General features: G+C 35.8%; 5 protein-coding genes across 14 annotated transcripts; 3 read left to right on the forward strand and 2 right to left on the reverse strand.

Moving 5' to 3' along the window:
- Positions 1-8,442: 8,442 nt before the first annotated feature.
- Positions 8,443-11,049, forward strand: LOC130993122 (serine carboxypeptidase-like 45). Its single transcript, XM_057917875.1, has 9 exons — positions 8,443-9,015; positions 9,098-9,199; positions 9,290-9,385; positions 9,560-9,652; positions 9,742-9,821; positions 9,899-10,180; positions 10,249-10,373; positions 10,452-10,662; positions 10,749-11,049. Exons 1-9 carry the CDS (start codon positions 8,772-8,774, stop codon positions 10,896-10,898), a joined length of 1,383 nt encoding a protein of 460 aa, XP_057773858.1. The 5' UTR covers positions 8,443-8,771; the 3' UTR covers positions 10,899-11,049.
- A 103-nt stretch (positions 11,050-11,152) lies between these two features.
- On the reverse strand, positions 11,153-15,125 carry LOC130993123 (protein NEOXANTHIN-DEFICIENT 1). 9 transcript variants are annotated; one of them, XM_057917880.1, is made up of 11 exons: positions 15,026-15,125; positions 13,409-13,503; positions 13,212-13,295; positions 13,032-13,095; positions 12,729-12,775; positions 12,253-12,307; positions 12,060-12,098; positions 11,831-11,990; positions 11,681-11,756; positions 11,541-11,597; positions 11,153-11,456 (listed from the first exon to the last, which is right to left on the reverse strand). In XM_057917880.1, the coding sequence occupies exons 2-11, from the start codon at positions 13,471-13,473 to the stop codon at positions 11,261-11,263; spliced, it is 843 nt and encodes a 280-aa protein (XP_057773863.1). In that variant the 5' UTR covers positions 13,474-13,503; positions 15,026-15,125; the 3' UTR covers positions 11,153-11,260. The 9 variants fall into 9 exon arrangements, with proteins under 9 accessions (XP_057773863.1, XP_057773868.1, XP_057773860.1 ...); XM_057917885.1 differs by having other exon boundaries at positions 11,153-11,445; positions 14,842-15,125; XM_057917877.1 differs by having other exon boundaries at positions 14,842-15,125.
- A 2,458-nt stretch (positions 15,126-17,583) lies between these two features.
- On the reverse strand, positions 17,584-20,054 carry LOC130993120 (pentatricopeptide repeat-containing protein At5g13270, chloroplastic). Its single transcript, XM_057917873.1, is given in 2 exon segments — positions 17,584-19,678; positions 19,680-20,054. Coding segments are annotated over 2 exon segments (2,229 nt in total). The 3' UTR covers positions 17,584-17,824.
- A 164-nt stretch (positions 20,055-20,218) lies between these two features.
- On the forward strand, positions 20,219-24,595 carry LOC130993121 (aspartokinase 1, chloroplastic). The gene is given in 14 exon segments (XM_057917874.1): positions 20,219-20,665; positions 20,737-20,819; positions 20,899-20,939; positions 21,609-21,763; positions 22,536-22,685; positions 22,802-22,897; positions 22,981-23,058; positions 23,060-23,098; positions 23,348-23,467; positions 23,547-23,639; positions 23,740-23,856; positions 23,959-24,075; positions 24,148-24,210; positions 24,290-24,595. Coding segments are annotated over 14 exon segments (1,680 nt in total). The 5' UTR covers positions 20,219-20,281; the 3' UTR covers positions 24,434-24,595.
- A 1,031-nt stretch (positions 24,596-25,626) lies between these two features.
- Positions 25,627-27,227, forward strand: LOC130993125 (uncharacterized). 2 transcript variants are annotated; one of them, XM_057917887.1, is made up of 7 exons: positions 25,627-25,956; positions 26,030-26,144; positions 26,220-26,263; positions 26,341-26,451; positions 26,550-26,642; positions 26,726-26,832; positions 26,904-27,227. In XM_057917887.1, exons 1-7 carry the CDS (start codon positions 25,874-25,876, stop codon positions 27,062-27,064), a joined length of 714 nt encoding a protein of 237 aa, XP_057773870.1. In that variant the 5' UTR covers positions 25,627-25,873; the 3' UTR covers positions 27,065-27,227. The 2 variants fall into 2 exon arrangements, with proteins under 2 accessions (XP_057773870.1, XP_057773871.1); XM_057917888.1 differs by having other exon boundaries at positions 25,632-25,956; positions 26,907-27,227.
- Positions 27,228-27,989: the final 762 nt, after the last annotated feature.

Here is a 27,989-nt window from a genome sequence, read left to right on the forward strand (position 1 = left end):
ATAAATCATAATTGGATGAGTGAACCCTTGTTAATTATCTTTTTATTATATTAAAATATAATAAATTAAAATTGAAAAAAAATAATTAAAAATTATAATAAATTAAGAATGATACACGATGGTACATACTAAATTGTGGGACCGAGAATCCCAACTGCTATTTGCGGTTGTTTTATAACTTTATTATATATACCCCTACTCATCATTCATACTAATATTTATATTAGCACTAGGTAAATTTTTAAGTTAAATAGAATTGTGCGTGTTAAGTAGAGCGGCGCTTAAAAAATGATAACTTGTCTTTACTTGAGAATGAAGGCTCAATTTGAGGAGCACAATTTCCAAGCACTACATAACCTTTCAACTAAATGATGATGAATTGAAGAGCAATATCACTTACTATACTCATAAACTTTTATACTGTGTACAGTAATATTTTATGTCAATATTTCTTTACAAAAACCATAATAGTTTTTTATAAATATATTTTATATATTATAATTATACTTTTTCTTGTTATTACAATATTAATCCTAACGAATTAGATTCCACTAAAAAAGAAATCCCAACGAATTAGATTGATTCCTAATTTCTGCACTGAAATTGGCTTTAATTTATATTAACCATTTCACACACACACACACATATATATATATATAGTATATAATATCAAATAAGAATAATCCTTAAAATAAGTAATGAGATTAAATTTGAAACGTTAAATCTTCTACTATTGAAATTAATCATGTGAATTGAGATTAACAAATAAGTTAATAAACGCACCAACAACATTTGATCATGGATTCGAATCCTGAAGGGGATAAAATTTTACCATATCAATTCAATAGATTATTCGTGCGTTATAATTGATTTATTCGTAGATTTTTAGTGACATGTTCGTAAATTTTACTAACTCTTTTTGTTAAATATATTTTTTTGTATTTAGATCTAAACCACAGATATAACAATTTTATGGTCGATAAGTATTTAATTTCTTAGGATAAAGTTTACTCTCATTCTATCCAATCCACACACACACACACATATATGTTATATATATATATATATATATATATATATATATATATATATATATATATATTATCTAATATATTTATATTATCTAATTAATTTTAAGAAATTCAATTTCCTAATGTATTCAAATGCACCCACTAGCTTACTACTTACACATCTAATGTGGACTTATGAATATCCTTTATGTTTGTTTTTGTACATACGTTAATTTATTAATTCTCACAATAAAGTGGGAGCTTGGATTTCTTGACATTTATAAGAATTGATGTTTCAGAAAAAAGATAAAGAAACTTATAATCATAGTGCTTGCAAGAAATGTATAAAGCGAAAACTCCCTATCTATTGACGAATGTGGCACGATTTAGACAATATCATTACTCAACTAATCAAGATAGAAGTGGTTATGCATTAATTTCAATGGTCAAAAGCTAATTTGAAATGAAAACAGAGGACAAAAAGGTAGGTAATTTTCTATTTTAATAGATGACTTGACATTGGTGTGACAATAGGAGTGGGTAGTGAACTATGATGGTAAAAAAGAATTGGAGAATTTATACATATTTACAAATTATTTTTTTGATAAAGTGGGTGGTGTTTTTCTTTTTCTTTTTTATACTAACTTAAATAGAATAGTTCACAAAATGAGGGAGAGAACCTCAGTAAAAAGTGGGATTTTATTTTGTTACTAAGGTAAGACTTTGAATAATTTAAACGCTTACACATTTGGATTTTGTTTTCCTTTTAAGGCATTTGCTTTTTTCACTTGTGAATCATCACGATGATTAAAAAGGGCAATTCCCCTAATGAAAGTGTGGGACATTAGGCTTCCATTTAGTGAAAGTTCTTCTAGAGATAAAAGTAATGACTCTCAACTCAATCATCACATGTACTATCACAATTTGTTGTGAATTCACATTTTCTTGATTATATACGGAATCGTGATATATCCATATTTGATTTGATTTTTTTTTTTTAATGTAATATATTTATTATTTATTTTTTAGATTCGTTCAGGTTTGGAACTTTCTTTTCTGATTTTCCCCCAAAGTTATTCAAAAGAGTATTGTCTGTCTTCATATTGAACCACCATATATATTTCATATGTTAACTATGGTTGAAGAAATAGTTCACAAAGTGTATATAGTATAGGCCAGCCTTTTATTGTACTAATAGCTTTCTTTTGATCTACTCCATTAGCTATTAGCTTCCTCTATTGTAAAGATGGTCAAAAAGGAAGAAAACATTTACTATATTTTATTAGGAGTATGTAATATAGAAGAGTATGTGCACAACATTTAAAGAGGATTTTGCTTAAAAATCAAGAAAGGACATAGTGTAAAGGCCAAATGAAGCGATACATACAAAAAGAGTGGGTGACAAAATGATATTTTACAAATACACAAAGCAGAAATACAAACTCTTTACTTTATCTTAGCATATCATGTGATATAGCTAAAAAGGTATTAATATTTAATACTATTTCCTATCTGTTTCCTCAACTTCTTTTTACCCTTTACAAAAATTCAAATAAATAAATATAGGTTTGTCTTTTAGGACTAGAAATGAAACAAATATTGTTCTGTAAAAAGCCCCAATTTGTTGGTAGGGCATAAAAACCATTATTCTAGAATATCTCTTGACACCATTTCTAGGCAGCTTGATTCCTTCTGCCATGAAATGGTAAATGGTAGTAGTAGTAAAAAAGTTTGAGAAGAACTTTCTTTGAGGTGAGATTAGAATTCAATGAAATTAATAGTATTAATTACAACTATATAGATGATCTGGAATCTTGAAAAGTAGATTTAATTTTCCAAGGAAAGATTGTACCTGCCAAAAAAACAAAACAATGAAAAGGTCTTATTATTCTCTGTATACTTCATACTGAAAGCTACAAATGAAGGTTTTTCCTTTCTTGGGTGAAATGATTTTGTTATATAAGCACACATGTCTTTCTTGAATGATATAATTACATTAGCTGTCACATGCCCCATTTCTTCTGCTATTAAATTTCAAAAGATCCTTTGTGTGTACTTTCTTTATTTCAAAACCAATATTTTTTTTTGAAATTTCAAAACCAATTTCTTATTGAGAATATTACTGATAAGAGTGCAATAATTACTAATTATCACCGCACTTTTGTTAACTATCATTTTTTTTAATTAGTGATGGCCATTTTAATCTTATACTCTATTCGCCTCCGTCACACTATATGTGGCCTGCATTCTATTTTGGGACGTCCCACCATAAATGGCCTATTTTCAGAAATAGAAAAATTTAAACCTTAAAAAAATGTAGGCCCTATCACTTTTAATCAATTTACACATTCTCCTTAATTCTCGTGCCGAAAAGTTTTGAGCTATAAGTGACGAAGGGAGTAATAAAAATGAAAAATTATCGTAAAATACACTAAGTTTAAACGAATTCTGATTTTGCATACAATTTTTAATATTTGAAATAAAATATATTAAGTTTTAATTTTTATGATTTTTCTCAAATTTAAAATTCTCCTAAATTTAAAACTCTATAATTCAATATGAAAATAAAACTTTCACGCAATCAAACACTAATCCACAAGAAAATAAAAATAAAACTTTAATTATGCTCACAACCTTTGAAATTTGAAATAACATACAAATTTTAAACCGTACAATTTATATATTTTTATTTTCTTGTGAATTAATGTTTGATTGCGAGGAAAAATTTTATTTTCATATTGAATTGTTGAATTACGAAGTTCATTAAAAGCATTGTATGTACAAGTTATGAGCTTCTTGTGTTTAGGTAATAGTAGCATTTTTTTAGGGGGGGAGGGGTGGGGGGGAGGAGAATTTTAAATCAGGGAAAAATCAGAAAAAATTAAGAGTGGATTTTGAAAACAGCCACTTAGTAAAAATAAAAATTGTCCACTAAAATAAAAAATTAAAAAGTTGACCACACTTACCATTTTACCTTTCACATAAAAAACTTAAAAATTATCCGCGAATTCACAACTAACACTAATTTTAGTTATGAATTCGAGTTTTAAAGCTTGAATTTACAACTAGAAATAATGTTAATCGGCTTAAAAAATAGTGTTGGTTGTGAATTCAAATTTTAAAGCTTGAATTCACAACTAGAAATATTATTAGTCGTGAATTCAAGTTTTAAAATTCAAATTTATGACTAGCATTGTTTCTAGTTGTGAATTCAAGTTTTAAAACTCAAATTCACGACTACCACTATTTCTAACTGTGAATTCAAACTTTAAAATTTAAATTCACAAGTAGCAATAGAGTTAGTTGTGAATTCGAGCTTTAAAATTCGAATTCACAACTAACACTAGCAATTCAGTTGTGAATTCATCAAACTGGTTGTAAATTCTAGTTTTAAAACTCGAATTCAAAACCAAAATAACTAGTTGTGAATTTGAGCTTTTAAACTTGAATTCACAACCAACACTAATGATTCAATTGTGAATTCTAGTTTTAGCTATGAATTCATAGATCTAGGCTCGCATGTGGAGCTGGAATAAACAGTTTAATTTGCTTTGCCAAGAGCTTTCTTTTTCTTCTTGGTTCTCGCAAGAGATTACCTCTCTTATTGTGTAATCTTGGGGTACCTCTAGTACCGGAAGATCTTTTAATATATTTCTTTCTTTTATAAAAAAAAGCTATGAATTCATAGATCTAGTTGTGAATTCAAAAACATTAAGTTGTAAATTCATAGATCTGGTTGTGAATTTAAGAACATTAATCAATTATTCAAAATATCTTTCTCTTTCCATCGATCAAATCTCTCCAAAAAAATTCACAAATCATCATTGAAAAAAACCCAAAAGAAATGGAGAAATCAACGTCATAGTGCAATAGCATCAGAATCAACACCTCTGAAATTTGAAAAAAGTCATATGCTAATGCACTGATAAAGCTAGGGGTGTAAATTCGGGTAGGAGGTATCGAGTGTACCCTCACCCGACCCGATAACCACACGGATATCGGGTACCCAATACCCTCCTAATTTCCAAAGAGGGTCGGGTGCGGTTATAGAGTTCTAGAAAATTGCGGGTATCAGGTACCCGCGTCGAGTAATGCGGGTACCCATATACCCGAATTTAATTTCAGTTAATTAATTAATTTTTATAATTATTCATTTTATTTCAATTTTGAATTTCTAATTTAGTTTGGAACTAACACAGACTGGGTCAGTCGGGAGTCAAGAGTATTCTATCCGAGATTTTTTTAAAAAAATTGTGAATATAGGGACAAAATACCCGCAGGTAATGGGGGTACCCGCAAAATTACGGGATAAAATACTCTCTAGCGGGATAAAATACTCTTAAAATTACAAACCTTCAAAAAATTATGAAAAATGCGAGTACCCGAATATCCGCACATGGTATACGGGACAGGTGAAGGTATGTATTTTGGGTGATTTTGTGGGTAGGGGTACCCAACTCGACCTGACCCGAATTTACACCCCTAAATAAAGCCTACTGCTACTTTAATATGGCTAAGAATAATATAGCAATATCTTATCCTCCAAATTCAATAAATGACGTTACTTGTAATTTGTTAATTAAATATAATTAATTACATTCTCTATTAAAAGTTTCTACAAAATACGATGAATTGGTAGCAATTTTCAATCTTGGTTTGCATCAATGCGAAGGCGGTGGAGGAACCTCAGTGTTAGGTCTGGAGGGTCTCGAATAGGTGTATGGATGGAGGGAATACAGCTATAGGCTATTTTCGATCTTTACAAGACATCAAAATGAAACTCCAAATACAAACTCAGACATCCTGTTTACTGAAAAGAGTTTTGACCAAAACAGGATTGACGACTGATACTGAATACTCTTCAGTAAGGAGTTATCAGTTAAGTCAAAAGAACTTAACTGATGCACGTAAGGCTTCAGTCGAGTTTGATAAACAGAGATGTTATAAATCTTACTGACTACCAGACGATAGATCAGTCAGACTGATAACACACGCAGCGGAAAACTTTTGTTTCACAATAGCCTGTGAGTTGAGCACGTTGTTAGTCATAAGTTTCTCTTTGCAATTAATCAGTTTTTAGTTTACGAAATGAAGAGCACAAGTAAGAAAGTAAATACTGAAAGTTGTAAATAACACAGAGATTTTTACGTGGTTCGGAAAACACTTCTTACATCCACGGTCGGTTGATCAGACCAACAACTTCACTCGGCAAGTGCTTACTAGTGCACTGCAAACCTGAACATATGCTTACGGATGCACACAACCGAAACAACTGAAGATCCAATCTTCAGTACCAACACACCTTGTTGGATTTCTCACTCCTAGCACGCAGTGGGCACTAGGATCTCACGGAGACAGAACGCCTTCCTGAACTCCTTTACAACACAAACACTGGATTCAGTCGGTTGAAGGAAGGTTTGAAAACTTGCCAACTAAACTTCAAAGAACAAGTTCTTTGCAGTTAGTTTGACCTAGGTTTTGGGTAAACAAGGTTTGCCTAAGGTCTAAGAGAATTTATGTAATCAGCAGTGACTGATTTTTGACTTTGGGATTCTCTTATTCGATTCAAACTTTGGAGAGTCTGGGCTTTAGCTGAGAAATAATTTTGGCAGAGTTTCAGCTTATATCGTTGAATCGGTGAAGATTGAAGTGATGCTCGAGCGCTATTTATGTGAGAAGTCTTGAATAGATCAGTTGGCAGAGAAGGTCTTCAAGATTTCTTCCAGTTAGAGAGTAATTTGAACTTGGGTTGAGGCTTTAATCTTCGAGGTTCCTTGTCTGGTGAGAACGCCTATCTTGAAGTGCAGAAGATGCGACATCTCTGAAAAGGTAATCACCAAAGATGAATGACCTCTGCAGAGAAAGGACGATCCTAAGATCTCTGCATTTAATGCGGCTGTACTTCTGGAGTGCGTGGCTTCCTTTGAACGTTGGAGGTTCAGTCCGAGGAAGAATGTTTAACTGATACTTGACTTTAGTATCAGTCCGCTGATTCCACGTGGCACGCATTAAGTAATCAGTCAAAACTGATTCTTCGACTGATGCTTCAGTCGGCAACTTCAGTCTTTAGTCTTCAGTCCTTCGTTCTTCAGTCTTCAGTCTTCAGAACAACACCTAAACTAGAAAAAGAACTCTAATACTTGAGTTCGAACAGTTCTAATCTATTACAAAAGAATCTATTGATTTTGGTATCATCAAAACAAGGATTATGATATTTCATTAAGTTCCAACACTTAGAGAGAGAGCGTTTGTGTGATGATTCTTTTTGAAAATGTGTAGCGTGTTTATGAGGATGAATTTGTGACTAATTGTTAAATTTTAAATGTTAAGGGCAAATTTGTATCTCTACACAAAAATTGGTCAATTTTTTAAGTTTTTATTGATAAACTGATTTTTAAATTTACTATAGAAAAGTGGTCAATTCCATATATTAACTCAAAATTAAAACTTAATGTATTTTATTTCAAATTTCAAAATTATGTGCAAAATCATAATTCGTCCAAATTTTATGTATTTTGCAGTAATTTTTCCTAATAAAAATAAGAGACAATAGCATGTAAATTTCTGAATTTAGAGAAATTCTACTTTTACACATTATAGAAATAATTTGTTTGTAAATTCCTTTATTTTTAATTTATTTTAATTTTGAAATTAAGATCAATTTACTCCCAAATTAGAGTTTAACGATTAATAATTTTAGGGTTTTATGGAGAAAAAATATTGTGACATTGTTTATTTTTATTTTGCGTTAATTATGTTCATGTCGCCAATTTTTAGCATTTTTTTTTATAAATTATCTTTAACTGTAATTCTCTATTAAAAAAATCTTAATTGTTTAGCAGCTTTTATAAAAATGTTTACAACTTTTATTTTTTTTATTGAAAAATTATCAACTTTCAATATTTTGCAAAAAATATTTTACTATATAAAATTTGATGATGGAATAATAAGAAACCTTATCAGATTCTTTAGTGAGACTATGTCTTTTTATAGGATGAGTTGAACAATAAAGAAATACTCCGTGTTATGTCTGTCATATTTTGTATAAAGAAATACTTTTTGAAAAATATCCAAATCAAAATACAAAATATAATAATTTATGAATATTTTCTTTTGTTTGGGGTGTGCAAAATTAGAATCAGTTCAAAAATTCATAATTTACATAGGTTATTATGCCAAATAAAATGACAATATAACAATTTTTATGATATTTTTTTGAAATAAAGAATCTTCGAATTCAGTGTAGAAGCTAAAGCTTCACAGAATACCGTCTACACACAATTGCTCTTGGGACTGCAACAGTGTGAAAAAGGTCTTGAACTGAATAAATCCCATTTCGAAAAATTGAATCATTTATCTAAGAATATAAAAAAAAATTGAATCTTTTGTAGTTTTATAGATTTGTTTTTTTTCCTTTTTTCTTTTTTGAAAATGTGTGAACCTTTTCACAAGACAACAAGAGAACAAGGTAGAGGGGGGACTACAAATACAATTGTAGTCTGCAAGAAATCAGAGCCCAGTTTTTTCCATTCCCTTTTATCATATACTTGTTGATTCACACAGCTCACGCACTGCCAGAGAACCAAAATTTTCACATTGCGGAACCATTTTTGAACCTTTCTTCATCTCACATCACAATCAGATAATCTCCAAAACGACAAAACCTAATTCAATAATGACAAGAAAAGAACACATCCCCACCTTTATATAATCCCCTTCGTCTCAGATACACATTTTATAGCTCAGCTTTCTTGTTTGGCCATGGCCACCATTGTAAAGATCGTAGCTTTTTTCGCTTTACTGGCACATTCAGCTAAGTCTTCTTCTTCTTCTCTGTCTGCTGCTGACAGAATATCTGAGCTTCCTGGGCAGCCCCGAGTTAGTTTCCAGCATTATTCCGGCTACGTATCTGTTGATCAAAAGGAGGAGAGAGCTCTCTTCTACTACTTTGTTGAAGCTGAGATTGAGCCTGCGTCCAAGCCTCTTGTTTTATGGTTGAATGGAGGTCTGATTTTTTTTTCACTACTCTTTTGTGTGTGTGTTTTTACATGAATGCTTGCTTTGCTTTAATGGTTACATGATTGCAGGTCCTGGTTGTTCATCGTTGGGTGTTGGGGCGTTTTCTGAAAATGGGCCGTTTAGGCCAAGTGGGAATGGGCTGGTTAGGAATGAGCATAGCTGGAATAGAGGTTTCATTCCAAATCTTGATCTTGCTTCAATCATTTAAAAATTTGTTGTTGTTGGTCACTGACATTTTGAGGTGGTTTGATGGTGTGCAGAAGCAAATATCTTGTATTTGGAGTCGCCCATTGGAGTGGGGTTCTCTTATGCTGCCAATTCATCCTCTTATGATGGTGTAAATGACAAGATCACAGGCATGTTTCTACTCTCAAATGTTCATGTCTGTATTCTGTCTAACCATGCATGTGATTCTTAGAGAGAGAGAGAGATTATTGAGGATCCATGTTAGTTGTTGTTTTTATAATTTCTGGGAAGTTTCTTTAATTAACATTCTGAAATCTTGCTTGTCTTCATTATGTGTTATATAGCTCGTGACAACTTGGTATTTCTGCGAAACTGGTTCCTTAAATTCCCACAATACAAAGACAGAAGCTTGTATATCACAGGAGAGAGCTATGCTGGTACAGAATTTTCTACAACCATAAAAACACGTTGAATAGAATAAAATTGTGAGATGGAATAATTCCTGACTAGTTTCAGTTACTGTTAGGCCACTATATTCCCCAGCTGGCAGAGCTGATGCTCCAATTCAACAAAAAAAGAAAAGAATTCAACTTGAGAGGAATTGCAGTGAGTTTGCTCTTCACTCCCAAAACACATTTTCCTATCTCGTCTCAAAAAATGGTAACATGGTTTGTATAATGTAGCTGGGGAATCCAGTGCTAGAATTCGCTACGGACTTCAACTCGAGGGCAGAATTCTTCTGGTCTCACGGCCTAATATCCGATACAACGTACAGAATGTTCACTTCTTCGTGCAATTACTCGCGCTATGTGAGCGAATACTACAGAGGCTCTCTCTCCCCTATCTGCTCCAAGGTTATGAGCCTTGTCACTACTGAAACCAGCAAATTTGTTGACAAATACGACGTCACCCTCGATGTCTGCATCTCATCTGTGCTCTCTCAGTCCAAAGCTCTTGCTCCTCAGGTATACCATGCCGCCTGCACTCCCTTTTAACTGCATTTGCAAAGTCTGAATGTGTGATGATTTTGCAGCAAGTCACTGAGAGCATTGATGTGTGCGTGGAGGATAAGACTGTGAATTACTTGAACAGGAAAGATGTTCAGAAGGCCCTTCATGCACGCCTCGTTGGACTCAACCGCTGGCTCGTCTGCAGCAAGTAATATCCTTGTTCGTTATACACATTCACACGATGCGGAATTGGATTCTAAACTTTTTGTGACTACCTTGTCAACAGCATTTTGGACTATGAACTGCTTGATCTCGAGGTACCTACGATCAACGTTGTGGGGAGAATAATTCAGGCAGGAATCCCAGTGTTGGTGTATAGTGGAGATCAAGATTCAGTCATACCTTTAACCGGAAGTAGGAGGCTCGTTCACAGACTGGCGCGGCTGTTGAAGCTGCGTTCCACTACGCCTTATAGGGTGTGGTTTGCTGGGATGCAGGTGAATTATCTCTTCATTTAAAGCAATGAAAATGGTGGAATTAGAGTTGTGGCTCCTGGTTAACATACATATGTGATGATGTTCAGGTTGGAGGGTGGACTAAGGTCTATGGCAACATCCTATCGTTTGCAACGATCCGAGGAGCATCTCACGAGGCTCCGTTCTCTCAGCCGGAGAGATCCCTTGTTCTGTTCAAAGCCTTCTTGGAAGGCAGGCCTCTACCTCAAGAGTTTTAAGAAAATAGCTTGATAAAAAAGTGTAAGTAAAAATGTGGAGGTGGTGATGGTAAAGAATTTACATTTGTTAATTTGTTCTGTTTTCTGGAAATCAAGAATTGTGAAGAATGAATGAATGGTGTGTGCCAATTGATGGCAGTTTTTGTCACAAGATGAAGTGTATTTTTAGTGGTGATACTGATCTAGTTGCTAATTCAAAGAAAATATTCATCATCACAATTTTCTGAAACTAATAGCTGAAAGAAGGCCAGCAATAAATAAGCAATTATATGACATTTATTTCCCAACAATATTTATAGATGAACTGATCTTGCCAATAAAAAATGGACATGTGGGAAACTAGACAAGTAAGGCAGACACGTTCAGCCGTGCTTCTTCTTCTGCGGAGGAACGACTGTGGGAGCTTCAACCTTCATTTGCAGAGAGTTGAACTCCAAGGCTAGAATAGGCTTCGACAGCATCACGGAGATGCTGAGGTTTCGCTTATCATCTCCTCCAGAGTCCTCGCTCGTCGTCTCAAATGGACCATACACTTTAGCTGGTGACACTGCTCTCACCCTCAAATAAATTGGCAGAGTATAAGCAAATGATGCACAATGTTCTTTGTTGAACCAAAGCATATAGATAAGAATAGGAAGAAACCTGCATTCAATCTGGCAAGAATACTTGAGGAGGTGAGGATTGTGCTCTGTGCGGCCGCTGCATTTGCGAAAAACACTTCATTTCCAGCAATCTCCAAAGGGTGGAACTTCAACAACAACAACAAAAAAAAAGGTGAATACCTAAAGCTTGGGAGTGACATCTTGATTGCTGGGCCCATCCATCTTCCAGCGTCGTTTTGAGATGATGGTGCCGTTGCTTTGAGCCCCAAGAGAAAAACGAGTCACTAAAAGCGAAATACCAAATTAACAAGACAAAACCAACATACTGACCAGCAGTGGTGAGGTTGATACTGCACAAGTCCATGGCTGTATGATTGTTCATCTCTTTTATTTGTACATCCAAACAACTCTTCATGCTATCACTCATGCCAATCTTGTTCAAAAACCCACCAAATCGACTCCTTTTTGTCCCGGGAATTTCCCTGGCACTCTAGTTTAATATAAACTTTAGATGAATCAATACTTTCCTAGAGGCGTAAGCATTCAGATTGAAGCAAACCTTTGTAAAATTGGCAACTCGACTAGGGAGTCCGACATCCTGCAAAAAAGAAAGGAAAGGTGTTAATAATGTTTTGCAGGGAGGTGAGGTCTGCAGCTGGAATGTACGGCATGAGATTAGATAGCATACTTAAAAACTAAATACTTGAACGATACGACATAAAAAATGGCAAACCGGGAACTCCAAATGCTACCTTTCGTCCGTGGAGAAATGCTTGGTCACTGTTTACCAGCACTCTTGCAGCCCATCTATCCATAAAATGATTTACAAGCGAACTTGTCAGTGTGAATATTTACAAAACTACAGCGTTGTCGATGATTTACAAGTAGAAGAAGTTTATTAGTATAGTAGTTGAGCAATTATTCAAGCATACCATATGAAGAAACAAAATCTCATCTGCATGTGTAGGGAAGCAGAAATCAATATAAAGTGAGCGTTGCCTAATAACCAACACAGATGGAGCACAAAATAAACATGGACGTGTATAGGTCCGTGCTCCAAACTTGCAGGATTAATCAGTAGCGAACCAGTCATACAAGAAACGAGGCGTGAAATCTCATTGAAATAGCATACAAGCATGTGCAATAGTATCTTTATATAAAGAGAATAGTCGACAAAGTAGTTTTGACATTATATAAAAGAACCACAAGTCATTGGCAGAATACTTACGCACAAGAGGTAGGAGGGTTCCAAACAATTCCTGCTATTACCACAAGCTGAAAAATATAACATCATTAAAAAAAAAAGAATGTTAGTGCAAGTTGACATTAAATTAAGCTTATTAGCCAGTTCCTCTTTTCCATGTTTCTAAATAGAAATGAATGTCCCCATAAACTGCTCAACACTCCATTTTAATATTCAATCAAGTTGTATTATTGTTTTCAATTTTCTCAGGAATCATGGTAACCTCACATGGGGTTTATTTTATCAGGAATGAATAATAAAAGAAGACAGTAAAAACAATGAAAAAACCTCATCAAATATCCCAACAGGACTGTCCTCATAATTAGCAAGAAAGAATCCTCCGAGAGTATACCTGTAGAGTACATAGTACCAACTTGTATTAAACAAAAGGAACGAAATTTGAACTTTACGTGCATCTACAACTTTCTCAAGTTTATAAAGAAACAAGCTGTTACAGCACTGGTTTACCCGAACGCCTCCACTAATCTGAAGTCTTTGGGAATGAATGCTCGAGCTGTCTCTGCCTTAACAAGATGGAGCTGGTACAAGGCACTGAAATGTCAAGACCAAGCGCTTTATGAACTTTTTGATATCTTTCTTCCATTAAGAACTTGCTATGGAATATTAGTTATTCAAAACTTCATCGAAAAGGGGATAAAACTTGCCTTCCTTTGAACACCCACGGAGGCTTACCATATCCTTGAGAAGAATTTGGTTTTGAAGTATCCATTGTTTCAAGCAGCAAGAAAACTCGTAGTTACTGCAATAGAGTTCCAACATCAGAGAGGCAATTCGGGAATCAAACAACACGAGCTTCATCCACAGACGACCTAACTATAAACACACTAGAAAAGGCATGCAATATTGTTCATCTGATATATAATGACTTCAAAATCTTACCCATGGACTTGGGAATAGAAGCATATTCTTAAGCTACATGCAGACACCATGCAAATTGAGCAAGTTGAGATTTTATAACATTTTTCGATTTCTTTGTTTTATTTTAGAGGAAAACGTTTTTGGATTAAAAAAATATTTTTCAGTTCACAACATAGAAACCCGCTCACTGTTTATCATCACACATAGTTTAGCAAGGGCCATGCAAGTTGAAATAATATAATATATAATCAAATAATACTAAATTCCTGATACAGATGCTGCTACACTCTAATTAAAGGCATCATCAGTTCTAAATATAGAATAATTGAGGTTACCATAAATGAAAAAAAATGGAGGAATCATCAGAAGCATTTTATAATCACCTTAGTTTTAAAATATAAAATGTTGCAGTTCATCTAGAAAAATATTCCATACAAACATAATTGATCATACAAATTATTCTCCAGATACATCAGAAGACTGAGAAACACACAAACATGTTTCCCTATCACCTAAATCCAGCAACTGCCTAACGGAATAAATTGAGCCGTATCAAACAAAATGCCAAAGCTTACGGATATAGATTAGAGCTCATAAATTTCTCACAATATTTAAATGAAAAAATCTTGAGAGCCACATACATTATGCCTATCCTTAGCCCCAAATCCTAAAGGTTGTGAATACATCTACATAACTTAAACAGCTAAATCTTGGCATACCTTGAAACTAATCGGAAAGAAGGAAGTGAAAAACAAGAGGGCTGCAATCCCTAGTTTTGTAATTTGATTTATAGCAATGGCAAAGGAGGGCAGGCAGTTGTCTGTTCATTTCCTAGTTCCTACTACTAGAAAGGAAGTAAGCTCATTTCACTATGTGACTAATTGAAACATGAAACAACCTAATTTTCTGGCTCTGCACCAAACTTCTTTCCAAATCTAGTATACTAGTCACAAATGTAATGCTCAGCCAGAAAAACAACCAACATTAGTGCATAATGGGCAGATATAAAACATTCATGGCATATAAATTAGCAGATAAACAATGAGAATCAAAATTCAAGAAAGCTGATGAGACTATAGTTGACACTTGACAGCAAATGCGGGAGAAGAGGGGGGAAAAGATAAACACCATATTGGAGAAAAGCAAGACTGCAAGGGCAAAGGGCCTAACTCAAGCAGGTGCAGGTGCAGGTCCTATATACGAAAAGGAAAAAGCAAACCTTTTTTCTTTTTCTTGGGTAATCCCCAGAAAGAAATGGAGTTGTGAGTTATAATCGTGAGAAGTAGAGTTTTGATAGGGAAGAATGGGTGGCGAAAGGCGTGACGTCATCATACAATTTAGAGGTAGAAGTAGATAATCTAAAAACTTCGATAAAGAAAAGCGGTTAGAAATGAAATGAGTACATTAGAGAGTACTATGCTTAATGTTTTTTGTCGCCACTCGCAAAACAAACCCACACGATCTCTCATTTGGCGGCACCTTTTATTACACAACCACAAAACCTCCCCTGTTTTCCAACACTATTTTTTGTTTTAAATTATGATTCGGCACATGGTTCGTTCATGAATCTGATGCTACCTAGTCTTATTACTATGTATCAAATGCATGTGAGCTGTATTTACACTATTGATTTTAAAAATGAATGGACGAAACAAGATTAATTTATAAATTCATAACTTGGGTTTTAAAAGACGAAAGGAACTCGTCCTACTGTCCTAGGGTGATGATTGGCCTCATAATTTTAGTATAAAGATATTGGCTTCTTTTTCCTCTTTGTTTTTGTTTTCCACAAATGATTCTTGAATCTAAAATATGCTACTATAAAATAACTTAAAACGAAGAGATAATAATGCCGTAAAAATACAATTTTCTTTTTTTCTAATAACTACAGATTTGATTAAGTGCAGACAACTTATATTTGAAGTTTTGAATAGAGAGAATATAGTTCAATGCATGTGATCAAATGCCGCTTTATGAATGGGTGCTCGCACTAAAAAATACTAATCAAGTTTGTTACTCGTTGTTACGTACAACAAGCGGCGACCACAGATTTAAAAAATTATCAACTATTTTGATTTTCGTCACTTCCGTTTCATTGGAACTAAAAATTGATGGGGATTTTTTCAAGTGATAAATTACAAATATTTTAAAATTATTACTGAAACCAACAAAATGAAGAATCCCTAGTATCATATTTTTACAGTGGATGGAAAGCGAATGTTGAGATTTGGTGAAAAATAATGGGACCACGAGATAAGCTTGGTGGTTTTGAGATACTGGAGAAAGGGAGTGTTTCTTGAGCAAACATCCCTCACAAAAATCAGTATGAATATTATAAAGCAAAAGAAAGTAATAATTAATGAGATTAAGGGAATTAAAGTAAGGAGCATGATTAAATGGGGATGGGATCTGAAAGATGACACAGTGGCAGACGAAGCTTCCTCAAATTAAAGTGGCGTCTTTAGTTTATCTGGGTTTCAATAGAAACGCGTCCAACTGCTTTTTTACATGCACTTTTTCGCTTTTAACATCCTATTTTTATTGCTTCCCACTAACCCCTAGATTAATTAGTAGCTCAGTGCTCAATCATTATCTTGTTTCTCTATCTCTCTCCACAATAAACCCTACTAAATATAAACATAAAGTGTTCTCTTGGGATGACCTAGTGGTTGGGGTGGTTGCCTGTTGTCCAAGAGGTCACAAGTTCGAATACTCTCCACCCACAATAACCACTAGGTGGGGTGTGTGTGGTTTGTATTATTTATAATGTAATTTCATCAAAAAAAAAATATAAACATAAAGTTTTTTAAGAAAAATAAAAAATTACTAAATATAAAGGTTTGGATATTAGATTTTGACGATAAGATTGTAACCAATCCTCACTCAGACTCAGCTTGTTGAATAATTCCCTTTGCCAACTTATCGCATATATGACACGTGGAAAGTGGTTGGAACTGAAGAAGAAAACAAGACTGTTGGAATGATTTTCCTAATATTTTGGAATCTGATGTTGATGCTTTATATAATAAGTTGGGGAGGAAGTATGGAGTAGGGGTTAAGATCATTATAAAGTGCTCGACTTTCTCGGTGATTTACTTATTTAAAAACAAAATATATTATGTAGGAGATTGAGTGAAGCAAAATATCCTAGCTATGAAGATTATCATGTAAAGTACTTTTCGAATGATTAAAATGAATAACACGTTAACTAAAGCATGATTTCATATTTATTGGGTTCAAAATGATTTATTGTTTAATGTACCTTTTATTGTTATTTCATATTTTTATTTGTTCTTTTATGTATTTAATGGGTGAGTTTATGTAAAATTCTTTAAAATCACACTGGTTATTCACTTTTTTATGTTGAATTTTCTATGGGTTTTTTTTATGTAATCGCTTGTTTGTTTAAGCTTTTATGTCAATAATATTCTCAATAAAAAAAAATCAAATTATATTTTGTTTTGTTTCTTATAAGTCAGAAAGATATTGCATTAATTATGAAATATCATCAAGTACAATGTCTTGTATACTCAGGTGTACTATACACCTTGCATTAATTATGAAATATCATCAAGTAACACTATCTCGCAAGAAGGAAAATCCTCCATCCACAAGCATGGCTGCAACTAATTTAATGCATCATGTGGTAATATCTATGAGCAACTTTATCAAGAGGTGGTCACTTATACACTCGGGTGTACCGTACACTCAAGTTGTATTCGATCCGGATCCTGATCCAGTTGGACTATCCTGACCTATTTTTTTTTGAAATGACACTAACACTAACACAGAATGACACTAACATTAACACAATTTTGGAATGACAGTAACAATATTTTGTTTTACAAATGATACTATTTCGAAAATAACGCTAACACTATGTGTAAAATGATACTAACACTTGACATTTGGGTATGATAGTCTAGTCGGGTCAAGATTTGAGTCGGATACGACCCGGGTGTACCGTAACATCTCTATATATTTTTATATTACTAGTATGTTTTGTTTAGTGCATGCATACAAATAAAGATAACATAATGAGTAGCAGTTTGATGCAGCACCAGCACACGAAGAAATACTATTACATACTCTTGGACATTATTGTCCACATTTTTGGGGCTGCTGCCATTGTGATGGATATGCAAACCAATTCTTGTTTCTCATTAACATGTAAAAGCAAAGGCAGAAACAGTGTGTGTGTGTTACCAGTAATCCCCACAGGAGCATTGGCCATTGGTGAAGTGATGGAATCTATTGGAATCTCTAACCACAATGCTCCTCCCCGTGAGGAGCGACACGTGCTTACCGAAATCATGGCAGCCTCTGCACGCCCGCAGATTCTTGAATACGACGATTGGCGAAGCCGGAGGCGTCGCTATGAGGCCATACGCAATGGCAAGCCTCTCGCTGTGCACTAGCTGCTGTCTCTTCCTCTCCCTCCCCACCTCGTCTTCTTCCTCCTCTTCTTCTTCCTCCCGGAATCCCACCTCCTCCAGCTTCGCGTACACCTCCTCCGCCCGCGCATGGTGCCCATCCCCCACCACGAAACGATGCACTTCCCCCGCCACGCTGATCCAGCTGCACCCGCTCTCCTTCCGCACGCTCCTCTCCGCCATCACCCTCCTCACGCCCGCAGCCTCCTCCCACCTCCCACTCGACGCCTGCATGTTGAACAGCAGGACGTAAGCAGCCGCGTCGCGGGGATCCACTCCAAGGAGCTCGTCAGCAGCAGCTTTCCCAATCTCCAAGTTCTGGTGAATCCGGCAGCCGCCCAGCAAAGTCTTCCAGCTCATGGCGTCAGCCTCCAATGGCATCCCCTTTATCAGATCAAACGCTTCTTTCAACAGTCCAGCTCGAGAGTATACATCCACCATACAGTTGTAGTGATCGATCGTCGGACTGCTCATCGACCGGAAAAACTGCTCTGCTTCCTCAACCAAACCCGCGTGGCTGCAAGCCGTGAGGATGGCCACGAAGGTGACGCCGTTCATCCTCACCCCGGAGGCCTGCATTTCCCTGAAAAGGGTGATGGCCTCCGAAGCCTTTCCGTGGTGAGCACAGGCGGCGATCATGGCTGTCCACGCCACCGTGTCGGGTGCATCCATGGATTCGAATGCTCGATACGCGTAGTCCAACCTCCCGCATTTAGCATACATTGTGATCATGGCGCTCTCTCCGTAGAGATACGAAACCAGCCCTCTCTTTATTGCATCCCCATGAGCTTGCGATCCCATACTCAAGTCAGCAAATGCAGAGCACACTTGAAATACGCTTGTGTACATGAATCTATTCAACACACCACCTTCACTTCTCAAAGACTTGAAAACATTGATGCATTTCTCGAAATCCCCTATTTGAGAATAGCCACACAATATGGCACTCCAGGAGACATCGTTAGGTTCATCTATCTCTTCAAATGCTCCAACAGCGGATTCAACGTCTTCACATTTGACGTAGAAATCCACAAGGGGCGTGCCCACGGAGACCTCGCTTTGTAACCCGAGTTTAAAAATCAAAGCATGAGCTTGCTCGCCCATTTTCCGATCAACGAGTGCTGCACAAGCCTTTAGAGTTATTGAAAATGCGAACTCGTCCAAATCAACATCTTCTTCAACCATTCTTTTGAAATATCTCAAGGCATCATCATGCCTTTTTGCTTGAGCACACCCCACCATCATCGTCGTATATGAAACTACATTCTTTTCCTGCATCAAACTGAAAAACCTCTCTGCGCAATCCAAGTGCCCACATTTAACATACATATTACATACTGCAGCATTCATGGCTACGTTATTGGTAAAGCCAGCCTTGATTACTCGACAATGCATCTGTTTCCCGATCTCCAAATACGAAGATTCTGAAAAGGACTTCAAAAGGCAGATATAAATATAAGGATTCGGCTTAAAGTTGGATTCTTGCATTCTCAAATACGACTCTAGAGCATCCTCCAACAGCCCTTCAGCTGCGTAAGCCGATATGATTATGACCCACGAACCTATGCTTCTTTTAGGCATTTCATCGAACAGTTTCCGAGCATCAGACAGGCTCCCACAAGCAGCAGTACATTTCGAGAACACAATTGACAAGAAAATCAGGAGGGTTTTCCGTCAAACCTCGGTGGATTAACTTTCCAAATTTTAAGGACTTCAACTTGGAACATGTCTCGAGCAGGAGCTTATACGATTGAGGAGCCACGGGGATATTGAAACGGTGCATATGGAGAAGGTAATCATGGGCTTCTTTGAGTTTATCCTGTTTGGAAAGGGAAACTAAATGGACGTTTTCGAGCTCGCCGCGATGAGTGATGGAAAAATTGTTGGATTTGAGGGATACCCATGAGGGGATTTTGGTGAAATTTGCATGCTGGAATTTATCAGCGTGAAGCATTGACGCTTGTGAGAAAGTCGAATTAAGTAAGTGGAGAGTCGGCATAGATCTGAGGCAGTAAACAGAAACAGAGATGAAATGAAAATGGAGAGATGAATAGAGCGAATTGTAATCACGTCAACGGCGGCGAAGATTAGAACAACCTTGACTTCTTCTTTAGTCAAACAAGTGAAATGAAGGAGTGAAATTGGGAATTAAATACTAGTTGAGGGATTCAAGTTCAACAACATCACTACTGTAACCATTAGTTCTGGTGGAGAATTGCTCTAATAATGTCGATCTCACTCCACTCCTGCAATGCTAAGATTTTGCGCAACCATGAATTTCCCTCCCCGCACTCATTCCAACTCGCGAATCGCCACCAATTCGTCGATTTTCCTCCCAAATACAGATTATCTGCCCTCGTCGATCAAAAAAGGTCGCCATATTTCACGATTTACAGCAAGAAAGATGGGGACTCCGTAACCGAAGCGGAAGCTTTTTCCGATTGGGGAAACACCGCCGAGGCTTTTACGTGCGTGATGAAGTTCGGCGGCTCATCGGTGGCGTCGGCGGAGAGGATGAGAGAGGTTGCTTATCTCATCCAATGTTTTCCCGAGGAGAAGCCGATAGTTGTACTTTCCGCCATGGGAAAGACCACTAACAATCTAATTTGCGTACGTTGTTCATCAAAGTAGCTTTGTTTGCTTCCAGTTTTAATCGCATTTTGACGGAGTTCAATTTTTAGGCAGGAGAGAAGGCTGTGAGCTGCGGATTCACGAACGTCTCGGAGATAGAGGAGTTGAGCCTTATCAAACAACTGCATCTTAGGTTATTTTTATATGCAATATCTTCTATACATTTGTGCAATCCAAACTATGTGGCCAATTACTTTGCTTGTGTTTTTCAGAGCGGTGAAAGAGCTCGGAATCGATGCTTCTGTGATTTCTGGTAAGGTTTCGTAGTGGCTGCTTGTATTACTTCTCCTTCAAATATGCTAACATGTATAGTCAGAGGATTGTAAGAGCATTTTGTCCGTTTACACTTCATTTTATAGTAGGAAGACGATAGAGCATTAGTTTCTCAATGGTTGAAAGAATCTTGATTAAGAGCAGTTCAAGACTAGTTTCATCTTCCAGTGGATGTGGCAACACTACCCCCCTAAACTAAGTGACCAATAAGCTGCATTTTATGGTTTTCCACTAAATTCTGCTGATGTAAGTTATGTAATTGCTGGCAGCCATAATTTAGTGCATTATATTTCTCACTGGTTGAAAGTTCCTTGATTAAGTGTTTGTTCTAGATACAGTGAGCCGCTCAAGAAAGTGTTATTTCTTCTTGAAGGACATTTCATCGTGCATATATATAACACACAAGAATTTTAGTAGAACATACTCTCTATATAGTTTAGAAATGTATGAGAATCATTTTTCGTAAGAGTGCATAGGACAGTTAGCGGATGAATTTATTGGCTGTACAATAACCACACGTCCAGTTACTGTTTAGTATGCTATAACTATATTGCCCTTGTGCTACTGCCTTATGATATAGATATACTTGAAACAACGATGCTATCTACATCAGATTTTGGCATAAACTTTTGTTATGGTTTCTTCTCAGAACAACTGGAAGAATTGGAGTTACTTTTGAATGGGATTGCTAGACTGAAGGAGCTGACGCTCCGGACTCGGGACAAACTCGTGTCGTTTGGAGAGTGCATGTCTACGAGGGTTTTCGCGGCCTATCTAAATAGCATTGACGTAAAAGCACAGCAAGTATGTTTGTTGCTCTTACTTTCATATTGAGGATTAAATAAAAGACTCAAACCCCAGAACAGCTGGAAATTCAATTTCTGCATGGTGTGAAAGAACATTGCCTTTTGGTTCCATAAGAAACATTGTGCCTTACATTTTGGTTCCATAGAACACCGAATAATTTCTTGTGGAACCTAAAGTGTAGCATGGCATCCTATGGAACCAAGAAATGTCATTTTTCTATCAGTATGACCTTTAGTCACCATCACATAGTTATAGTATAATAAGTAAAGATAATTTATACACGTTCATATTTGCGGAAAACAAAGAAACAGCTGAATTCCAGTCAGAATAATGAGAGGTTTTCATCGCTCCGAGTAAGGCTACTATTACTTATATTGCACCTCCAGCCTCCCCAATATTGTTGGCACTTCTTCTTAGATACTCGTTTGGTGCAATACTGCAACGTAAAGACAAGGAGAAATTTAGCATATGGGAAGCGCAGAACTAAAATATAATTGATTGGTGGAAATAATTAACAATTGGTAGTTGGTGATATGATAATGAAATTGTGTGATCTTGCATTGTTCTATTAATAAATAAGTGAATTCTCAATCTAATCTAGATAAGCCTTCAGCTGTCATGGCTTTAACTTCATTCTCTAAAACACATGATTGAACATTTTTTGGCTGCTGTTCATCTGTTTCAAATTGGACTGATGTAACACATCATTTGGTGCACTATATTCATTAATACTATCCTCTGCCCTTATGGTGGTCTGTGAACACTGCAGTATGATGCATTTGACATTGGATTTGTCACAACGGATGATTTCACAAATGCAGAGATTTTGGAGGCAACCTATCCTGCTGTTGCCGCTAAATTACATGGTGACTGGATTAGCAATAAAGCAATTCCCGTAGTTACTGGCTTCCTCGGAAAGGTTGTTACTCAAAGCTGCTGAGCCTGAGGAAGTAGTTTGAGAATCAAATTGATATTTATTGACCAATTGTAGCCTTTCCAGTTTCCAAATTACAAAGATGGTGTTTTCATCTGCAGGGATGCAAGTCTGGTGAAATTACCGCCCTGGGTAGAGGTGGTAGTGACTTGACAGCTACTGTAATTGGCAAAGCTTTGGGGTTACGAGAAATTCAGGTGAAATCATGACTATTTTATGGTGACTATATAGGTTGTTTGATTGATAAAAATATCGTTCAGCTTTGCTTCGATTCATACAGGTCTGGAAGGATGTCAATGGTGTTCTCACCTGTGATCCCAGTATTCATCCGTGTGCAAGACCTGTGCCTTATTTGACAGTTTGAAGAGGCTTCAGAGCTTGCTTATTTTGGAGCTCAGGTTATTTTTCTACAGTTTCTTGCTTCTCTATTTGGATATATTGGCCATTAAGCATCACGTGCTCCTCCAGATGTATGACAGTATGAACATGGCCCTGCTGTTGGAAATCAGAAAAAAATAATTATAACAAAATACCTTCACATAAAAGGTTAAAACATTTTTTAGAAAAGCAAAGCCCAGAAACAAATTTCTGCATTCTCAATTATAAGTGGAAGACATGTATATGAACACACAGCAAATTTTCCGCAGGTGTTGCACCCACAAGCAATGAGACCAGCTATGGACAGCAATATTCCAGTTAGGGTTAAGAACTCTTACAATCCTAAAGCCCCTGGTACTCTCATCACTAAAGACAGAGACATGACCAAGGTTTCTATTCTGTAAATACAAATCAAGTTTAGATGGAAGAGCTCAAAGCATTGACCTTTCAATGTCGAATAACTGACAGGCTCTACTTACTAGTATAGTCCTAAAGCAGAACGTCACCATGCTGGATATAGTTAGTACTCGAATGTTGGGTCAGTTTGGGTTCCTGGCGAAGGTGATATCAATCTTTATTATGGATTATATCAGTTGTTCTTCTACTTTGAACCTCTATCAATATGAGAAACTCAAAAGTAGTTGATATTTTTTCATTTCAGGTATTTGCAATATTCGAAGATCTGGATATCTCTGTGGATGTTGTAGCAACTAGTGAAGTCAGTATCTCTGTAACACTTGATCCATCAAAAATTTGGAGCAGAGAACTAATTAAGCAGGCAAGTTTCCTATCCTATCTTCAATCGCAGGCCATGAAAACATGTATAGTTGTTTAATTAGCAAGAATCATAACAATTTTTTCATTTCTTGGCCATGATCAGGAACTTGACCATGTGGTTGAAGAGCTCGGAAAAATTGCTGTTGTAAAACTTCTGCCGCATAGATCAATTATCTCCCTCATTGGCAACGTCCAGTATTCTTCTTTAATATTGGAAAAGGTTGGTTCTTAGATATGGACTAGTCGAGGACATCAAAATGATCCGATTTCATGTGTATGTCCTCTTTGGCAGGCCTTCAGTGTCTTTAGGAGACAGAACGTGAACGTCCAGATGATCTCGCAAGGAGCTTCCAAGGTTCTGATATCGCAATACTCCCCAGAAGATGAGGTTGCTTTGAGGTTTCTAACGAGCAAACTATGTGTTTTTGTACCAGGTGAACATGTCCCTCATAGTGAATGATAGTGAAGCGGAAGAGTGTGTAAAGGCCCTTCACTACTCCTTCTTCGAGAGCGGCGAAATGGAGTTGGGTGCTGCACTCAGCAACGGTAAGGCTGAGGCCGTTACAGCAAGTTATTGATTGTTATTACTTTCTTGTATAATGAGTATTGAGTATTTGGTTTTGCTCTCAAGAAAGGGAAATGGAGTATTATATTTATATGCGCCAGTTTGGGCGACATCACTGGAACGGGAAGCTTTAATTTGTTTCAACTCAATATTATAGAGATATGCTCATTTTTTATTTTTAATTTTATAAATTACACAAGTAAATAAAAAAATTTAAAGATTGCACGACGGTGATTCGAATTCAGGACCTCGGGCCTTGGGCATTAATCACCTATCGTTAGGCCAACACACGCATGCGATGTGCTTATCTTTTTAGTATACATTAGAGTATTTCATTGAGTAAACAGTATTTATTTTGAATGCAGCTTGCAGTTATGCAAATTCGATTTTGTGAGTTTTTCTTTTGTGGCTTATATAGTGAGTCAGTTTCTTTTGTGCTCTAATTGATAAATTAACTATTTTGGGGACCTCAAATCAAAAGTGAACAAAGGTAGGTGAAGTTCACCCACACTGAAATCATGCCAATTTCGCGGAAAAGGGGAATCAATATTCAAAAATCAAAACCATTATTTATTATCATCAAAAGTTTACTTAAAAAACAAAATATAGTAACAATATGAATTTAGAAGTACGACTTTTTTTTTAGGTTTTGAGCTTTTTTTGTACTATTACAATTATAAATCTAAATATCATTCTGACGTGATAATTACATGTGTAGGCAACAAAAATGTCACTATATTTTGTGGGACAGTGGGAGTGTTTTGGTCTAGTAATAATGTGGCTAATAATTAATATTAAATGTCTCAATTTCAATTTAACCATCACGTAAATTTTAAAATTATTTGTTCTTTTATGAAAAAGGTCGGTATTTGTGTACTTTTGTTGAATCACTGGTAGTGTGATTCATGGCTAAGATCAATACTAAGTTTCTGTAAATTTAGTGATGATTAATGATTTTGATGTCAAAAGGTTTAGTAATAAAATTGGTTGGATTAATTTTATTAAGGGATTTTGGCAAATAAAATCATGAACTATTTCGAAATTATAATTTTAACGTAACTTTTGAAGTATAGCGAATTATATCACTAGGCACCATATTTTAAAATTTTACAATTTAATTCCCCCAATTATTTTCAATTGTTGAATTGAAGTTTATATAGATTAGTTCACCATGTAATATTCATATTACGACTTTGCTTGCAATAAAATTACTAAATATTGAAAATGAAGGTATCGGATAAATTTTTAATTAAAATTATAGTATAAAACGGTGTGGTTTAAATCCCACACGAAGTTATTAATCCATGCAAACGACGTCGAAAGCATTTTGTTGCATTACCCAATAAAAGTCGTTGCAAATTTTAAAGATGCGCGGAAAATAAATGAAGAAGAAATAGCGTTAAATTTGAAAAGTTGGTGGAAATTGGGGTTGGGTTCTTTTTTGATAGCAAAAATGGTGGAGAGGTTTTTCTTAACAGGCAGCAGGAAATTTGAGATTGGGGATGCCATCAGCATTCTCTCTGGGCCGCCTTGCTCGTAATCTTCTTCACCACATTCCCTTTCTGTCTCTCCAAATCCACCCCTAATTTATCTCTCTAATTTTGTGCAGCGGCAAAACCTCGTTGCTTTTCCAGTTCGCATTCAACTCCGCAGAAAAGGGCAATGCGGTACTTCTCTTGTGCCACCGCCGCACCCTACAATCCAACCCTCCTTTCCTCTCTCAGGTTTCCCCAATCTTCACTCTTCTTATTTTCTCATCATATTCATATTCCAATTTTTTTGTTTGCTTTTAATTCCAGGGTGTAGATCCATCTTCCGATATTTTCCGCAGAATTCAAATCAAGTGAGTCGAATTCTCCTCTCTCTCTCTTCATCTGTGAGTAGTGATAACTTTTACAATTTGCACTTATTTGTTCAAAGGTATGTGGATGATGATGAAGGGATTAAGAACTACTTTGCTGCATTTCATTTGCATCCTACATTTCCGACTTCAATTATTGTAGACAATTTTGGACATTTCTTCAATGAGAGGTAAAATAATTCCTTGATACTACTTGCTTCAATTTTAGATTGTCTAGATCATTTTGTGAATACTCGTAGCAAGCTCATTTGGCTCCGTTTATGAAAAGGAATTGCCAAGAGAGATACAACAACCCTAGAGGAAGAGAGGTGGCAATAGTCCGAGTGCTAGCACTGTGTCGAAATGCAATCACCCATGCCAAGTCTGCAATTCCTTTCTTGTTTTTATGTTGATTCCAATTCAATCTTATTAATCTTGCGATTGATGGTTATACTACGGTGGCAGTAAGAGCAGTCGATGTGAGCTTCTGCTGTCGGACACTCACAAAGGTGACACCCCGAGGCTGCTCTACATTTACAAGAGATGGGCATCTTGCATTTACACTATCAAAGGTAAATTCCATTTACACTATCAACCATTATGCAGTTGGTGTTATAGTGAATGTCTTTGTTTTCTGTTGAAGAAGGGGCTGGGCCGGGGCCGGGGTCGTTTGTTGTGAGGAAAACCTATTCAAATGTTGCGAATGCAAAGCCAACATCATCTGCTAAGTACTCCATAGCGCTTCAATATTTGATACTAGAAGGCCTTGTTGAGGAGAGTGATCATCACACCAAGATTTCCTAAGTTGCTCACTATGATGAATTTAGCTGTTTTTTGGAGTTATTAGGCTTATAGTTATCGGAGTAATCTTCCCTGTTTTGCTAAAGGGTATGATGCATTGTGTTTACAATTTTGTAAGTTAAACTCTTATGCTATATGAAAAATTATGGGCTCAACTTTACATCCACCAGTATCTATGATATGGATGCATCTCTTGGAGCTCATGTATACTTTAAATTTATCTTCTTTTATATGTTTCTAAAATACTATGTATTCTGGGTCTCTGTTATGTAATTAGTTTTTGCTAAACTCTTGGTGATGGGTTTAAACAAGAACCATTTAAAATCATGGCAATAATATATGTTCTTAATACTAATAACAAGATTATTAGTACTACCTTTGTCCCCCAAATAACTTTCTAGGAGGGAGGGACACGAGTTTTAAGACTAAGTTATTAAATGTATTGGAAGTGGTAAAAATGTATTATACGGAGTAATTAGTATTGAAAGTGGTAAAAAAAATGTTATAATTAATATTAGAAGTGGTGAAAATGTGAAATGTGAAAATAAATGGAATATTATTAGTGATGAGGTAGTGTCCCAAAATGGATAGAAAATTTGAGGAACAATCTAAAAAAAAGATAAGAAATTATTTTGATGACGGAGAGAGTATTATTTTACTGTTTTTAAGAAATTGAGTGAGCAAACTTGTTACTCTTTGTAGTCCTAAATCTAGTTGGATCAGGAAGATAAAATTCCACCATTTACCATTAAACCAAGTTATGAAGAGTAGGCTCGTCACATTGAAATGCATGTTAACATGTACAACTAGATGTTTTTTCGATCAAGTATAGCTAGATGTTTAATACTATATTAAATCAAAGGGATAATTATTCAAAACATTTCAAACTGCGGCTGTATTCTAACTTATACTACTATCGATAATATTG

Source organism: Salvia miltiorrhiza, chromosome 7 (assembly GCF_028751815.1).
Source record: "Salvia miltiorrhiza cultivar Shanhuang (shh) chromosome 7, IMPLAD_Smil_shh, whole genome shotgun sequence".
In the NCBI taxonomy this organism is placed as follows: Eukaryota; Viridiplantae; Streptophyta; class Magnoliopsida; order Lamiales; family Lamiaceae; genus Salvia; species Salvia miltiorrhiza.

What these genes read in the sequence shown, in the direction of transcription:
- LOC130993125 (XM_057917887.1), top strand. Translation starts at nt 25,874, where the DNA reads ATGGTGGAGAGGTTTTTCTTAACAGGCAGCAGGAAATTTGAGATTGGG. An exon ending in ACCCTCCTTTCCTCTCTCAG is followed by an intron (nt 26,145 to 26,219) that starts GTTTCCCCAATC and finishes TTTTAATTCCAG; the next exon opens with GGTGTAGATCCATCTTCCGA. An exon ending in TTGCATTTACACTATCAAAG is followed by an intron (nt 26,833 to 26,903) that starts GTAAATTCCATT and finishes TTTCTGTTGAAG; the next exon opens with AAGGGGCTGGGCCGGGGCCG.
- LOC130993123 (XM_057917880.1), bottom strand. Translation starts at nt 13,473, where the DNA reads ATGGATACTTCAAAACCAAATTCTTCTCAAGGATATGGTAAGCCTCCG. An exon ending in TATCAACCTCACCACTGCTG is followed by an intron (nt 11,757 to 11,830) that starts GTCAGTATGTTG and finishes TGGGGCTCAAAG; the next exon opens with CAACGGCACCATCATCTCAA. An exon ending in TCTTGCCAGATTGAATGCAG is followed by an intron (nt 11,457 to 11,540) that starts GTTTCTTCCTAT and finishes AATTTATTTGAG; the next exon opens with GGTGAGAGCAGTGTCACCAG.
- LOC130993122 (XM_057917875.1), top strand. Translation starts at nt 8,772, where the DNA reads ATGGCCACCATTGTAAAGATCGTAGCTTTTTTCGCTTTACTGGCACAT. An exon ending in TCAACTTGAGAGGAATTGCA is followed by an intron (nt 9,822 to 9,898) that starts GTGAGTTTGCTC and finishes TGTATAATGTAG; the next exon opens with CTGGGGAATCCAGTGCTAGA. An exon ending in CCAAAGCTCTTGCTCCTCAG is followed by an intron (nt 10,181 to 10,248) that starts GTATACCATGCC and finishes ATGATTTTGCAG; the next exon opens with CAAGTCACTGAGAGCATTGA.